The following is a 16,450-nucleotide window of genomic DNA, read 5'->3' as shown; positions in this document are numbered from 1 at the left end:
GAAGGATGGAAAGGAAGGGAGGAGAAAGTCTATTTAGAATTTTAAGATCAAACTGACAACACTATTATCTTAAAATTGTATAGTGAAAAAAATTATAATTATAATCTAATACTATGTTTATTTCAGAAGAGTTTATGAAAATTTGAAAAAAGTAGCTGCGTTTGTTATAATATTTATTTATAAAAATATATTTAAAAGTTACTTCTACTTTTTTATGGTTGTTCATCATGTTCTCACTATCTGCCTATCTGTTTCGTATAATGACGCTTGTTACTTTTGATCCTCTTGTTAATTGATGCCATGTTTTAATGCACTTTAATTTTGAATTAGTACTAATGCAATTATTTTATAATTCCATTTCATAGAAATGAAATGAAAAATTTTTATGCTCATTTTCTTTAATTTTACAATTAATTAATTATATTTTCAAAAAAGTCCCAATGTAGATTCGCTAAAATTTGCATATCTTCATTATTTGGATTTCCTGTTGCAAATCAAGATAAAAAGCGGTTGCCTCATGAGATTTTGGAAAGCTGGAGAATCGTTTTACCCCAACGACCATCATTAGCAAACGTTCACCTACCATTTGGTTCGCCAATGCCTTGGACACATTCTAGTAATCATGAAAATGATTGTCATAAACCTAATCAGAAATAGGTCTAACGAGAACACGTGGAAAGTCATTTAAATAAACCGTAATTTTGGATTAAAGACTGCGAAACATTAAGAGTAAATTAAAATAAAAAAAGACAAAACAACAAGGTCACGCAAGTAAAGAATAATTTTAGTGCATAAAATTTTCCATCAAATCAAATTTGGATTTGCATATGATGAGCAAAAAATTATTGTACTTTAAAATCAATTTATTTTGTGTATATTCCGGATTACCCACATTTATTTTATTTTGTATTAAGGCATACAAGACGTAGTGTTCCTTAATCCGTTCGACAGTTATTTGAGGTCGTTAAAATGATTACTGATTAGTCATATGTACGTATAAAAGCGAGTGTTAATTGAATGGTTAAATAGTTTATCTTAAACTGACGAAGATATGGACTGTGAAAAAAATCTAGAAAAGGTAAGGGCAAAAGTATATTTAAATATAAATGATCGTATTCGTAATTCGACTTCTCTTTGGATACTTGATCCACAAATTGAAAATACATTGTGCTCGTCAGAACTTGATTAATTACTGACCAAAATATGGTGACCAACCCTTGTAGAACTTATAACTGTACGATATTTAATTGCTATTTACGATGTAGTACTTGAATGTGTTTAATAATGATTCTTTTACCTACAAAAATTGAGATTGGAGCTATGAGATGTTCATCTATTTAGTGTATTCATATAATGTGTGTTTTCTTCAGGAGCTTCTTGCACCCTACATGCATTTGCTGCAAGTTAAAAGCAAGCAGTTTCGGAATAAAATCGTATTGGCCTTCAACTACTGGTTCAAGGTACCAGACGATCTAGTTCAAAATGCACTCAATGCGATGACAATGACATACAACGCAAGTTTATTGTTAGTTTTCTATTACTCTGATATTAAAAAATACGTAATAACGGTTTCCACCTAGTATTTTATTAAATTCAATGTTTGAATTAATATAAGATATGCCTCCTAGTTCCTTACCACCGATTATTTTATTTATATTGATACATATAGATAAAATTTGTAAAAATAGTGTTAGGTACTTCTTAGTACATTAGCTATGTGCTAGTCAAAGTCTATTGAAATTTGTTTAAGGATCGATGATATTCAAGATAATTCGATAAAACGTCGAGGGATTGAAGCAGCTCATTGTATTTATGGAATTCCATTAACTATTAATACAGCAGTTCATGTTTTGGTTCTGGCCCTAAAACAAGAATTAGACCTCGTACCAGCCGCATTGGTATAATTTTCAAATTCAATATAGATATATTAAAGATGATATATATGTATACTATAGACTAATAATTTTCCACAGGGTGGTAACATATTTGTTGACCACGTTCTGGATGTAATTTACGGCCAAGGTGTTGAAATTTACTGGCGAGACAACTTTATGTGTCCGTCTGAAAAAGAGTATAAAGAAATGGTCCAGCAAAGTAAATTGAAGTTTTATGATGATTTCTAACCATGATTCGACGAATGGATTTTCGAGAAATGGATATTTTGTGAAAGAAAACGTTCTAAAATAATAATGATTTTCTTTTTTTTTTTAAGAAACTGGAGCAATGCTTTTATATGGAGTGAAATTATTACAAGTTTTAAGTGATGACAAAAGAAATTACGACGATTTTGTGAAACTTCTTGGTTTCTATTTCCAATTGAGAGACGACTACTGCAATTTAAAACAACTAGAAGTAAACTCTTTTTTATGCATATTTCTATTATATTTTATATACTAATTTCTCATTACTTTTAGGCATTAGAGGAATACCCTGAAAAGGAAGATGAAAGTGTATGTGTCTGAAATTAAATATATTTAATTGTGAAAAATATTCTATAACTAATATATTGTTTGAATTAGGTAAATAAAGAGCAGGATTTTTGTGAGGATATAACAGAGGGTAAATTTAGTTTGCCTATAATACACGCTATGAAGACGCCACAGGGCCCTACAATTTTAAGTATCCTTTTTGATCGTTTAAATAAAGAATAATTTTAATGAGATCAATTATCCTTATTGAAAACAAAAAAATAAATTTTAATGGTAAAGCAAACAAGCTATATTTTTCTGATCTCACAAAGACATATTGCGGCAGCGAACTCGTGATATAGAGGTGAAGAAATACTGCCTTTCGTTGATAGAGAAGTCGGGCAGTCTACAGTACACGAGAGACTTGCTGTCTGAGTTGGATCGAGATGCCAGGAAAGAGGTACTTTCTGCATTAATTCTCGTACATTATAATACATTATTTTTATTCACTACATAGTCCATAAACATAAATAATAGATACATTTATGGATTGTATCATGTACCTTTACAGCTCGTCCGTTTAGGCGGTAACCCTTTGATGGAAGACGTTTTGGATGGTCTATTAAGTTGGAAAGGTTCCGAAAATATTTAATATAGTTTTTTTTAAATATGGAATGTATTTGTAATTTTCTTATATTTTATTTTGTTATATGGGTTTGTTTTTAGAACAATAAATATGTAACGTTTTTAACTGTTTTCTTTATTTTCAAGCTTTAATACTATTTACTTTGACAACAATTTATTGCTTAGTTTTATGATAGGCAAAGCTATTGAAGATAATTTTGATGAATTACGTGTGTCGACAGCTCATAATGTGATATTCCAGCAGGTACCTCAGATTCAGGAAAATTCATTTTAATGACGAAATTTGTAGTTAGTGAACAAATTCTTTCATTTTGTTACCAAACCGTAACTTTAGTTTGTGTTAAGCGTTAATTTAAATCATAAAAAAATACTACAATATTTTTTTTATTGCTTACCTTACGACATCATTCCATTTCTGTGTACTCGTACATTTCGTGGCCATTTTTGCAAGGAATATCATGGCATATTTATGACATTTACAAGTGTTATTCGATAAGGACCAAATTTATTTACCATATATGTAGGTTCAGCAACCAATTATGCTACTTTTTAATATTATATGAATATTACTCTTATAAATTACTTTTTTTGAGGGATTGAGTTTATTATTGCTTGCTATAACAATATCTTATATGTTATTGAACGAGTTTATATCTTGTTGGCATTAAAATGGCCTTGCATAAAAGAAAGTGTAGATCTTTTTCTTATTGCTGTGATTACAGCTATATTTACCAGAAACAATGTTTTCCCCACTTAATTCTGTTAGTTTTTTATATCTCAGGCGTCTCTTGACAGAAATGGAAAGAGGAATATCGAACCCACGTATTCGTCTAGTACAGAGTAAGGCAACCTGCTTACATATGGCCACTTTTATGTTACGGATTGAAGCATCTACCAAGCAGAAGATCGCGCAGAAATATAATTTGTTAATTGGCATAAAAAACTTATTTGAGAATATAATTTACAATTATATATTATACTTACATACCAAAATTTCTCCGTAAGACTAGTAGGAGGTCTTTAATTTATTCATGTAATATTTTAGACGTGTCAAATAAAGTGTCACTCGTTAAGCGAAAGTGCGTGTTTTAATAGATTAGACTTTAAACATCATAACTTCATACTCGTATTGAAATCAGTATACTTGAAAAAAAAAATGTAATATTGATCTTGATTCTGATATCAATTTAAAATATTTCTGATGTAGACCTTTAAATATCAAATGGACACTAAAGATTTAACTTTTTGATTACGTTATAACGGTATAAGGGGACGAGGTAAACAAGTCGATCGTGCTTTTAAATTACACGTAGACTTAGTTTAGATAAAGTCCCCACTCAAGCTTAAATGAAATGTTTAATTTAAATATATTAAAGAACAAAATGCTTTGTAGATAGATAGATGAATGTATTCATTAGTTACATACTTTCTCGTTAATATACTATCTAATATTTGTTCATGAAGTTATGTATCTCTTGTTAAAATTTTTGCTCTAAAACGACTCTTTACACCGTATAAATAAAACAACTAATAATAAAGCTTTAAATAACTACATACTGCAAGTTGCTTTTAATATGGATAGATATTTTTTTTTTTTTTTATTTATTTATGCACTTATTCAAATGTTACTTGTCGAATAAAATAAGTGGTTATTTTAAATTGTTATTATTTTAAGTTTTGAAGTTTTTTCTTTCTTTTCTTAAATCATTGTAGGCTTGAGTTCCTATCGAGACAGACGAATGATTTTTTTAAAATCTATAACTATAGTGCTTTTTTCATTAAGTTTTTAAACAATAAAATTTTATTGTTCTAAACAAATAAAATTAACGTATTCCATAAATTGTTTTTCTGTCCAATTAAGGATAATTTTTCTGTCCAATGCACAAGGATATAAAATTACCCATATTTTTTTTAAGTATATTAAAATATAAAAATGACGCAACATAAAAATATTTAAAAAACTGTTTACGTTAATATGGTTTGAATCATTTTCCAGTGTTCCAACTCATTAAACCGTCTAATGCGTTTTCCAAAATTGGATTCCCGCCCAAATTTGCAAGTTAAATTAAAATTTCTTATTAATATTATATGACAACAATTAACATTTTGTTTCGTCACAACACAAACTGCAATATTTTTTATAAAATTTCAATATATTATTACAATCTTCATAACTTCTTAACATCATAAGTGAAGCAATTTCTGTTTATTGTATTATGTGTGGTTTTTATGAGTGTCTACAAAATACCTCAGTTCGCAATTTCTTGTCCATCTTTATTAAAATATCCCTTGTATACTGCATACCTCCAGACTTCTCCAGTAGAGACAAACAATACTTCTTCAGTTCCAGAATTTTGGTGCTTTGACGCATTATGCCTTTATTCGCTCAGAAAATTATTTGTGAAAATTGATTTTTAAAAAGGATACTTAACACTTGCGGTCCTTAAAGAGTCTTCATGGCATATATCGCAGGCAAGGTAAACTTGCCCTCTGTTATATCTTCTAGGATATACCCATCTTTGTCAGCCTTTAACCATATTATTACTTAATAAACTTGAACAATGTAAAACACATAAATATTTTTCACTCATTTAGAGTAAGAATCTTAAGATATGTCTTCTCATCGGGACATGCAATTGTCACGCCAGTAGATTTCATAGCCCTGGCCGGTGAGGGCATCTATTAACTGCTTTGCGATTATTTCGGCTTCCTAAAATTATAAATAAAATGAGCTGAAGGTAGTCCTCGTCTGGTTAGAGAATTATCTTGGACATCATCAAGCCTACAAAATTTATTTCACATAAACGAATGATGACTTTTGAAATCGATATTAGTTTTGAAAAAATAAAAAAACACTAGCTGCAAATGTATCTCTTGCTATGACATTAAGTTTGTGAAGAAAAGAATAGAATATTGAACAGATTTTTTTTATACGCTTACAGCTGGCATTGTGCAGCATTGTCATGGTATCGATCGCATTTTTAAGTTGAATATCAGGGACCTTGAGCCAATAGTTGAAGGATCTCGCTAATTGTTCTCGAAGCTGCTTTCCTCGTATTTGAATGAGGTGTTGTAGGGAGCTAGGATTTGCTAAAATATATAGGTAAATTGTGTTGTACAGCAAAATATTGAACTTATATTCAATATTTGAGTTTTTAAAAGCCATTTTACTAATTATATATATGATTTTCATTTTATTTTAACAATAAAACCCATGAAGATATTTTATTTTTTGAAAAATAAAGTAAAAAATTTATATCCACTTTTTTGGGCTTCCATTAATGACTTAAATCTTACTGTAAATCATAAATCATCATCATCATCATTATCAGCCTAAAGGAGCCCACTGCTGAGCTAAGGCCTCTTCTCACATCAAGACGAGTTGGCGATTTCAATTTTATAATTTGAAATTATAAGACCAGGTTTCCTCACGATGTTTTCCTTCACCGTCCGTCAGTGGTGTCTAAATACTCTTAGAAAGTACATATGATTCGGAAACGGTCACATTGGTACTTGCCAGGTTTCGAACCCGCGCCCTCACGTATGAGAGGCGGGCCTTTTAACCTCCAGGCCACCACGACTTTTAATCATAAATAGCCTACGTATATATGTTATTTGAAATGTTATATCAATTGACTAATCTATTAAAACAGAATAAAAATTAAAGAGAAGGTAGATAATATGATTAGGTTACTGACTTCATCCAAATTCAACAGCTCTTTGTTGATTTTATTGGCCATTTTGAATATTAACAATAGATAACTTAGTGGTGTGATTGCTAAATGAGTACTAACTTAAGATATAATAAGCAATAACTTATATATGAAGGTAATTTATACGTCAGTTCATACATTGACATATAATGACTTTTATTTTATAATTTTATAAAGTTTAGATTGCTGTTTTTTAAAATGCTTATTACGTGTTCTAATAGTTTTTAATTCAGTGTAGTTTTCTTATTTACATAACATGGAAATAAATATTTAATTTAAGCAAAAAATTTAAGTATTTATAGTCAGTATTCTCCGATTCTCGACTGGTAAGACTACTATTATGCACGCTACATACCGCTTCACCTCCCGGTTACCTAGTTACCATATGTTTATTTACGCGTTTACGATTAAAAAGATTTGGTATATAAAAGTGGACCCTCTCAACCAGATGGGAAGAAAAATATTATAAGCACTAAAGGAGATAAGAAGGATATTCTAACCCAAGAAATATTGTCAATCGAGGGTCCTGCTTTTCTCCCTAAGTGCGTAATATACTTCAATGGCTCAAACCGCGGCGGCTTGTTTAGATGATACCTACTTATGTATTATATCCGCCGTCCCGTTTTGGCAATTCTTATCATGTTAGTGATTGCTGCCATCCTTGTTTTACCCTTGCAACGGGTAATAGACGCAATATGTTACATAATATACTATTTATACTATATGTACATATGTATATCGTGTAACTTTTAATAAGTACTTTAAATAATTAGTAAGGAAAAAATACAGCATTAACTCTAAACAGGTTATAAAATATATCCATTGTAAATTTTCTACGTCAACTATTTACTCGAAATGTACAATGTGTTTGAATAATCTGTTGTTAAAATTGGTAAGAGTAGGTAACGACTTAAATTATTGACTATAGTTTTGCGTCACTTACACTTATATGAGTGAATAATCACATATGACACTAATACCATAACAAATCATAAATCCCATAATATTTACAAGGGCTAAGCTTAAATTTAAAAGAGATTCTCTTCTATGGTTACTATTCACTAATCGGATTCATCATCAAGGTATTTATGTGATTACCATACACGTATTAAAGAATGTTAAAGGAAAATATAATTTACGAAATAAATATAAGTAAGCGGTCGCAAAGTCCAAAGATTATACATACTTATATATGTATTTTCTTTCATGAACACATAAATATGAAGACGGTCTTGTTTAAAAACTTTGTAATTTTTGCTCATTTGAATGATGCACTATGCTTGCACGGATTAGGTTATACAAAATTTAAGTATTCTTTCAATCATTAGTGGTCTCATTTATCATGACTAAAACTTCTTTTTATAAATTAGAAATTTTTTATCGTTTTGAAAACTGGCTCGTGTTAGTCTTTTCTGTAATATAACCTCATCAAAAATTTCCACTCCTTTTAACCTTTATTAGGAAATTCTTTTTTAAAAGTAATATTACATTTTATAAACAAAAAGTTACCTCAATATTTTTGAATCAAGTTTCCTTACTGAATATAAGTAACCACAGACCTACATACAATATTTGAACCACCATTAATTTTAATTTATAAACAACCTGTACTAATACCGTGCTTAGCTGTTTTTGTTAACCTTGTTTTTGTTAAACTTGTACCTACGACAGCATGTTTATTCTTATTGCTTGTGCTATGATGGGACTAATCTTAATTTAATTTTGTTTCCCAAAATAACCTTCAGTGTTTATATTATATTTATAAAAAAAATAATTAAAGTAATTTTTTTTCCTAAAGCCCCTTACTTAGATGACTTGCAACATTATAAAATGCTGTCACCGTTTTTGTCGAAATTCGATGCAAAGTTGTAAAAAACTTGTTAAACATTTATGATTGTCAGTCTTGTCTATTGCTTACCACTACTTTTTCCTATCTTTCGAGCAGCGTAAGAATCCCCCGTTCAAGTAACTGGCCATCTTATATTGCAATCCATCTAGCGATAAAATTTTGAACTTCTTCATAAGATTGGGAGTGCTGGTCAGCTGGACCGTGTGCCATTGATCTAAACAAGTGATAGTCCGAGGGATTAATTGCTTGAGGATAGGGTAGGTGGGATTGAACTTCCCATTTCAATATTTCCAAATATGTCTTGACCGTCGCCCATGGACTTCCGCAACATCTCTGTTGCGGATGCGTTACGAACCTTGGTTTTTTAGGAATAAGGAAACATCAGGAGAAGGTGGGAATAGGGAAAAGGCAACTGGCCCACTCATTAAACGGACAAAACGCAGCCATTAGAGGCTACCTCACGCCGATCTTCTGTGAGCCTCAGCTGCAGATTTCTTGATATTAAAGCAGAGAATTCAATATGGCTTGTAAATTGGTATTGTTAATGGAAATGACTTTATGATACAGAAACAAATCGCCTAGTATTTCGATGGCATTATTTTTACAAATACCTAAAATTATTCTATGAAATCTACGATTTATTTATTTCGACTACAACTTAGCGCTACTACTATCAATTGCAACACTTCGGAATTAAATAAAACTAGTATTATTCGGATTTACTACGCGGATTTTCTCTCACACACCTCGTCTGCCCGTGATCACGGTTGCTGCAAAGTAACCGAAACGTCGGGATTATGTAGTTTTTAAATAATAAAAATCCGCGTAGTAAATCCGAATAATACTAGTTTTATTTAAATGAATACTCGCGAAAATCTTAGATCTCATTACTTCGGAATTAAATTTTTACATCTATGTGTATACATATTAGTGTTAGTCTTTTGGTAGCCAGAGCGCAAAGGGAAACGACAAACGACTAACGAGCGATCAGCAGGTTTTGTGAGAGAAGGCACTAGAACTATAAAATCAAAAGTCAAGCCTTACTCTTCAATCCTTGAGGCGGCTTCAGATTGGACTATACTGATGCATACGTCTGAGAACCAATACAAAATCCCAGAGGACATTTGTGCGTCGGCCTCCAGACCAGACATATTTTGTGTATTCGCAAATTTTAAAGCGCGTTGTCATCATAGAGCTTATGGTTCCTTGGGAAACCAACATCCCCAAAGACCATACCATCTAGGTCAATAAATAATACGAGTTTACTAACGAACTCACTAGAAATAACTTCGTATGGATTTGTACGTGGTAGAAGTGGGAGCGAGAGGTATAACGACTAAATCTCTCTACAAACTATTAAAAGACTTGGGCCTGTCCAGAAGTAATTTCAATCCATTCTTGGAACGTACTTCGAAGGAAGCCTCTCCCAGCAACCCAGCGATGGACACGGCACTCTCACCGTGAAACCATTGAATGCTATGAGGTTTCATTCAAGTAACTTTTGTAATTTTTATTTTGCTTAAATAATCCCTATAAATGCTCAACCTGCTGTAATTAATTGGTTGAATGAAATTTGTTTTTGTTGTCGCATGAACGCTGAAGCATTAATGAAATTACTATCCTGATTGTACAAGACTATGATTAAATCAAAATACCACAAGATTATTATTCGGAAGGCTGTATTGTCATTTTACACAATCTATATTTCTGCTTACTTAAGTTTAAGGAAATAATGTTTCACATGTTGGTACTATATTATTCCCGTGAAACCTCAATTAGACCTCAATTAGTTATTATAGGTTTTTGAGTCTCTTATACCACTGAAAAAAGCCAAAGTCTCTTCGCGTAAAACTTAGGTCAACTTTAAAGCTTCTTAACGGAGTCAGGGTATATATCATAAGGCGTCTCGTCATAAACTCGTACGAAACGATGCTTTATGAACAAAAAGCAATTGCTACGGAGTATAATATATTTTACATAAAAAGGTATCTGTAAAATTTATAAAATCATCCTAAGGAGTAATTACATACATAAAAACATGCATAAATACACGTAAAGCTTTGCGCTTTCAGGATCAACTATATTTATTGAGATTTTTGAAAGAACCATTTGATATCCAAGAAATATGTCGAAGCATGGGTGGTCTCTTTTTCTGTGTACTTCATTTTTTTTACTCAAAGATCATGTTTTAATATTTTTCGATATAAACTCACACCTTTCTAATAATATATTTTTCGTATTCTTGTGAACATTCTTATGAAACTTCGTGTTACTGTCTTCTAATTCACTACAAGCAGTGTTATTATAGTATTTGTTAAATAACAAATGTTTGTTATGAATAATGTTATGTTGTTATTTCTTAGTTGGGAATTCTTTGACTACAAATATCAGACCCTGTTGATAATCGCGGACACGAAAGAAAAATGAAAGGGTTCAATTTTTCAGGTTAAACTTTGGCACTATCAAAGTAGGTTTAGTTTTAAAGTTTAATATGGCAATCAAATCAAAATCATCACATTTTTGTCGAGAAACTCCTAGTATCAAGGATTATTGTTAAACTTCTTATAGTTCAGTTACGAGGCAACAAAATTTTCTTTAACAACGCATAACTTTTTTGAGCAATAGCCTAAATAGGAAATGACGGTGGAGAATTCTAAGGTTCTAATATCCTTTACTAGCATCATATTAAATTGTCTTTTTTATTCTTCATTTTGTATCTCTTTGAAGTTGTATGACCTGATATGTGTATAAATTTCAGTATCTGTTTCATGTCGTTATGGCTAAGTGCTGACCAATTTTCCCCAAAAAATAAAAAAAAGTATTCTTCCTTCTTCAGAATTTATACATGAAGGTCTTAATTGGATTAAAACAGATTGAGATTAATCATAGCTATAAGTATTCAAAGAAATTAGAAACAGAATAGCTACAAGATTAATACGCTTCAAAAGATCTATCAGGTTTTTAAATATAATGCATAATTTATAAGATAACAAAGCAACTATTAATACTTAAATTATATAAGACTAAATGTTGTTTTCCTGTGTGTCCAATCAGTGCGTTGTGATATTTTTGGGACTTGCACGAACAACACAATACGTAACGAGTGTTAGAGAATCATATGTAGCATTATATCAAAAGATATAATATTATCTTTAGTTATGAAAAGAGTAGGTGCTCTTGTAATTTCATTACCGAAAAACGATTATTGCACTGATTCAGTTTATTTTTATTTGTCTGCTGTATTTCTTCTATATTATTTGTAAAAAGATTAGAAAGAATTAGAGTTATTGACATTTATAACTTTTAGCATTGCTATACTTATAGCTTTATAATACTCTGTAAGGTACAAAAATTACAATTAAATACTAAAATACAACTTAAAATTATTATATTTGTAATTTTTTATAGTTATTTATTGATAAACGGTAACAAAGTTGCCTGATCATAACAGAAAGTATTTGAATAATCCATTCTTCGCATTCATCAAGTATATGAAAACATTTTTTTTCCTTTTTGTTTTCATTGAAATAACCTTCTGAGAAAATCATAGGAAAGTGAAAGGGAGATTATAACAATATTTCAGAATGATGATTTATTCATGTTATTTAAACAACACAACGAAATCAATACAAGATATTTAACATTTCCAATTTTTTTTTATTTTTATATACGTACGTAGGAATCATTTTTCACTCTTCCAACCCATTAAACCATCCAATGCCTTTTCCAAAACAGGATTACCGCCTAATTTTGCAAGCTGCAATTAATATGACTGCGTTAATATCATAAAATAGTCCACGTTAACACCTTACGATAAATTGAAATAGTTAAGTATTTTTATTCTCTCGAGTTTGAATTATTTCTTTTTTATACCTCAGCTCGAACTTCCTTGTCCATCTTCATTAAAAGATCCCTTGTATACTGCATACCTCCAGACTTCTCCAGTAGAGACAAACAATACTTCTTCAGTTCCAGATCTCTGGTGCGCTGACGCATTATGCCTTTATTCGCTCAGAAAATTATTTGTGAAAATAAGTTACAACTTTAATGGTGGATTATTTCAGATAAATCAATCTACATTACAAACCGATGTTTTATATTTGAGTCCAAGATTTTTAAAAAGGATACTTAACACTTGCGGTCCTTCTGGAGTCTTCATGGCATATATCGCAGGCAAGGTAAACTTGCCCTCTGTGATATCTTCTAGGATATACCCATCTTTGTCAGCCTATAACCATATTATCACTTTATAAATTTGAACAATGTAAGAGACATAAAATTTAATTTATTGAAAATACTAACATTGACGTCTTCCTCTCCTGGCATTTCTTCTAAATCCTGAAAAAAGAAAATTTATCAATTACTCCACAAAAACAATTTTCTCTTAAAATCAAATTATTTACTCGTAGCGTAGGTTATGGTGGTTAATACATATTAAAATATGAGCAAGGCCTACCTTCTCATGTCCCATATTGCAATAGTCATCCCTTAGTTGGAGATAAAGCCCAAGTTTCATAACAAAATCGTCGTACTTTGTCTTATTTTCACTGAACAGCTGGATCAATTTTACTCCAAGTAAAAGCATAGTACCAGTTTCTGGAATAGTTAATTAATTTTATTACGTTATGTTTGTGATTTTATGTATGAATGTATTTTATTTTATCATTACAGTTTTTAAAATTCCATGAAAAAAAATGTTGTCATATTCGAAACACGGAATAGGAGTAGTTTAAAAAATTGTTTTCAATAAATTATGTGTCTGTTTTTATAACCACCATAAAATTTTATACTAACTATAATATTTTTAACTTACTTAGAGTAAGCATCTTAAGATATGTCTTCTCATCAGGACAGACGCAATTGTCACGCCAGTAGATCTCATAGCCCTGGCCGGTGAGGGCATCTATAAACTGCTTTGCGATTATTTCCGCTCCCTAAAATTATAAATAAAATTGTGTTCTCTTTATTTATTGAAAATAGTATTTACGATTATCTTTAATTTATTGACATGTGTCTGTTTTAAAACCTACTTCTCTGCTTGGTACTAGTTCCGACGCTTTAAGGACAGTCTTCATCGTTATTTGAGCGCTTGCGTTTAGAGCTAAAGCAACGCCGTATACACAATGAGCTGAAGGTAGTCCTCGTCTGGTCAGAGAATTATCTTGGACATCATCAAACCTACAAAATACGTACACCTAATTAAAGTAATAATGTTAACTAAAACAATACTTATATATAAATAAAAAATGTTAATATTTAAGTAAAACATAAATCACTACTATTATCACATTGAGTTGATAAACTTATAAATAAACAAAAGACATAATTACATAAAAGCACTTTTGAAGACTTACAGTAAGCTGGCATTGTGCAGCATTGTCATGGTATCGATCGCATTTTTAAGTTGAATATCAGGGACCTTGAGCCAAAAGTTGAAGGATCTCACTAATTGTTCTCGAAGCTGCTTTCCTCGTATTTGAATGAGGTGGTTGTAGGGAGCTAGGATTTCCTAAAATACAATGTACAATGTTCTGTATAAGATTAAGCTACTGGTGAATTTATATATATACAGTACTAAAATGTAATGTAGTAATAAAATGTAAATATATATATGTTCCTGTATATATGTGTTCAAGTTACAACAATCTGTTTCTCTGTTTCCAGAATAAAATGGATACGCCTACCTTCAATTTTACTCTTACATAAGAAACAACAAACATTTGTTTTAAATTAAAAACATAACTTCACAAATTTATGACAGTTGGAAATAAAAAACAAAATATCCTCACTTCATCCAAATTCAGTTGCTCAATTTTTTTTTCGTCGGCCATTTTGTATTTTCAAGGTACTTTACTTGCACGTATGATTGTAAAACGAATAATGGCTTAAGGTTCGACGAGCGACAATTTATATAATACGATGATAATTTATTCGTCATTTCAACCAAATTACAGATAACGAAAATATATTATTAATATTGACAGTCTATTTATGATTAAAGGTAAATAACGATACCTTAAAGGCGTAAATTCAGTATAGGTTTTGTATATAAATTAAATCTAACGGAATGTTTAGATAAACCATCATAAAAAGCATGTATTTATAGTACTGGAGTACTTATGTTGCAATAACTTTTGCCATTCTCGGTTAGCGTTGTAATCCAGGAAAAGTAAGATTATTTTATGAATCTCAATAAACATTGAAAATGACACGTTGCTTATGATTAAAATCTTTTAACATCTTTATGTGATAATAACCACTGCTCCTTCAATGAAAGGTAAAGCCGCATGCGACAGCTAGTAATCATTAAATGGAAGTGCCACATTTACTCTTAAAGCTAAAAACAAGATTTTTTTTTCGTTCTTTTTGAATTTTACATATTGGATAATAGTAATGCCATCATCTAATCGTTTACAAAATCTAACAGGGTTATAATTCATTTGAATAATGTCAAACACCTATAAATAGAAGGAAATTTTACTTTTTCCTTATTCTGGCGTCGTGACAATAGAATGTTACGTAACCTGCTAATTTATTGTTTCTAATATAACTTAATATCAACGTACATAAGTAAAGTATGGTAAACATTTTATACTTGTGTTTTTGCTTTTGGTAATTTTTATTTGAAAACTTCAATCTATGGAAAAAACTGTTGTCATAGCTGAGATAATAATTATTTTTTCTCTAGCTTAGACACGATAATTTACATTGTAGACTTTATTAACAAAATAGCAAATAAATAATCGAATATCGCACCTACAATATAATATGAAATTATATATTATGAGATAATAGTTACAAAGTTCAAAGTGAAACGAAATTAGATTTAAGTATTGTCTTGTTTATAATATTCATTAACCGAAGTTATCAATGGGTTTAAAAAAATTACATGTGACTAAGAATTTTAAGGACAACATAATTTATAATCAAAATATTTTAAATATCATTTTACGCTAGTAATATAGTGAATAATAAACGAGTATGTTAGACTGCCATTTATGATATATTTATTTCGTTGAAATATTTTTATCATTCCATTGTCATGTTTCCTTCGATCCCAGAACAACGCCTCTAGTGTGTATTTTGAATTATTTATGGAATTATTCTTATAATCATACATTTACATAAAGTGCTTCTGAGTAACAGCGACCTCTTACTTATGCAACTACTCGATGTTCAGGTAAACAAATTTACGATAATCCCCAAATTCTAAGAACACGTATGAACTCGCATTAACAAAAAAAAATAGTATAAAATTGTGGTTAGTATTATTGTTCAGGATTTTTTTCCTTAAAAACATAAAAAACGGTAATAATTAGTTACGAGGCTTTGAGATTGTATAAAAAAGGTGAAAGTCTCTATAATAGTTTCACTGATTGTATTATTAAAGTTAAAACTAGAGAGTAATGAAGTAGACATTTCATTACTACCTAAGGTTATCATCAGTAAATATTTGTACAACCAAAAAATAAATAAAACATGATAAAAAATAAAAGAATTCAAAGAAAGTTTCTGTGCGCTTGTGGCATATCATATAAAGAGAATTTATTATTTATTAGCATCATTAAGAATTGTATAATAAAAAAAAGTATTTAAACAACTGGTAGTTAGTATATTTTGTTTTTGGCGAACTGATTTGAAAAGTCTTTAGTAAATTATAAAAGTTGTCATCAAATACAATTTAACAAGACATTAATATGAAATTAAAAACATTTGTATTATTCACTATCTTGTTTGTGACTAATGTCTAAATTATTTCTTATAGTTTAAAGATATTGAGAAAAGAAACAATCGTTTTAACCATTGTTTTTGAGATATATTGTAATGTTAAAAAG

At 30.1% G+C, this 16,450-nt stretch overlaps 3 protein-coding genes across 3 annotated transcripts; 1 reads left to right on the top strand and 2 right to left on the bottom strand.

Annotated features, from left to right (window-relative positions):
• The first annotated feature begins 486 nt into the window (after window positions 1-486).
• Window positions 487-3,159, top strand: LOC116766987 (terpene synthase-like). Its single transcript, XM_061521726.1, has 9 exons — window positions 487-1,078; window positions 1,371-1,525; window positions 1,751-1,898; window positions 1,974-2,094; window positions 2,213-2,352; window positions 2,415-2,450; window positions 2,520-2,619; window positions 2,741-2,868; window positions 2,980-3,159. Exons 1-9 carry the CDS (start codon window positions 1,052-1,054, stop codon window positions 3,058-3,060), a joined length of 936 nt encoding a protein of 311 aa, XP_061377710.1. The 5' UTR covers window positions 487-1,051; the 3' UTR covers window positions 3,061-3,159.
• A 2,120-nt stretch (window positions 3,160-5,279) lies between these two features.
• LOC133318954 (terpene synthase-like) lies at window positions 5,280-6,793 on the bottom strand. The gene is made up of 5 exons (XM_061521605.1): window positions 6,748-6,793; window positions 6,008-6,143; window positions 5,761-5,835; window positions 5,567-5,580; window positions 5,280-5,429 (listed from the first exon to the last, which is right to left on the bottom strand). Exons 1-5 carry the CDS (start codon window positions 6,791-6,793, stop codon window positions 5,281-5,283), a joined length of 420 nt encoding a protein of 139 aa, XP_061377589.1. The 3' UTR covers window position 5,280.
• Window positions 6,794-12,235: 5,442 nt separating this feature from the next.
• Window positions 12,236-14,491, bottom strand: LOC133318960 (terpene synthase-like). Its single transcript, XM_061521616.1, has 9 exons — window positions 14,405-14,491; window positions 13,970-14,124; window positions 13,646-13,793; window positions 13,429-13,549; window positions 13,072-13,211; window positions 12,918-12,953; window positions 12,744-12,843; window positions 12,489-12,616; window positions 12,236-12,372 (listed from the first exon to the last, which is right to left on the bottom strand). The coding sequence occupies exons 1-9, from the start codon at window positions 14,444-14,446 to the stop codon at window positions 12,298-12,300; spliced, it is 945 nt and encodes a 314-aa protein (XP_061377600.1). The 5' UTR covers window positions 14,447-14,491; the 3' UTR covers window positions 12,236-12,297.
• Window positions 14,492-16,450: the final 1,959 nt, after the last annotated feature.

Source organism: Danaus plexippus, chromosome 10, assembly GCF_018135715.1.
Source record: "Danaus plexippus chromosome 10, MEX_DaPlex, whole genome shotgun sequence".
Classification (NCBI taxonomy): domain Eukaryota; kingdom Metazoa; phylum Arthropoda; class Insecta; order Lepidoptera; family Nymphalidae; genus Danaus; species Danaus plexippus.
The sequence above is the reverse complement of the archived record's forward strand: the minus strand, read 5'-3'. Positions and strand labels throughout refer to the sequence as shown.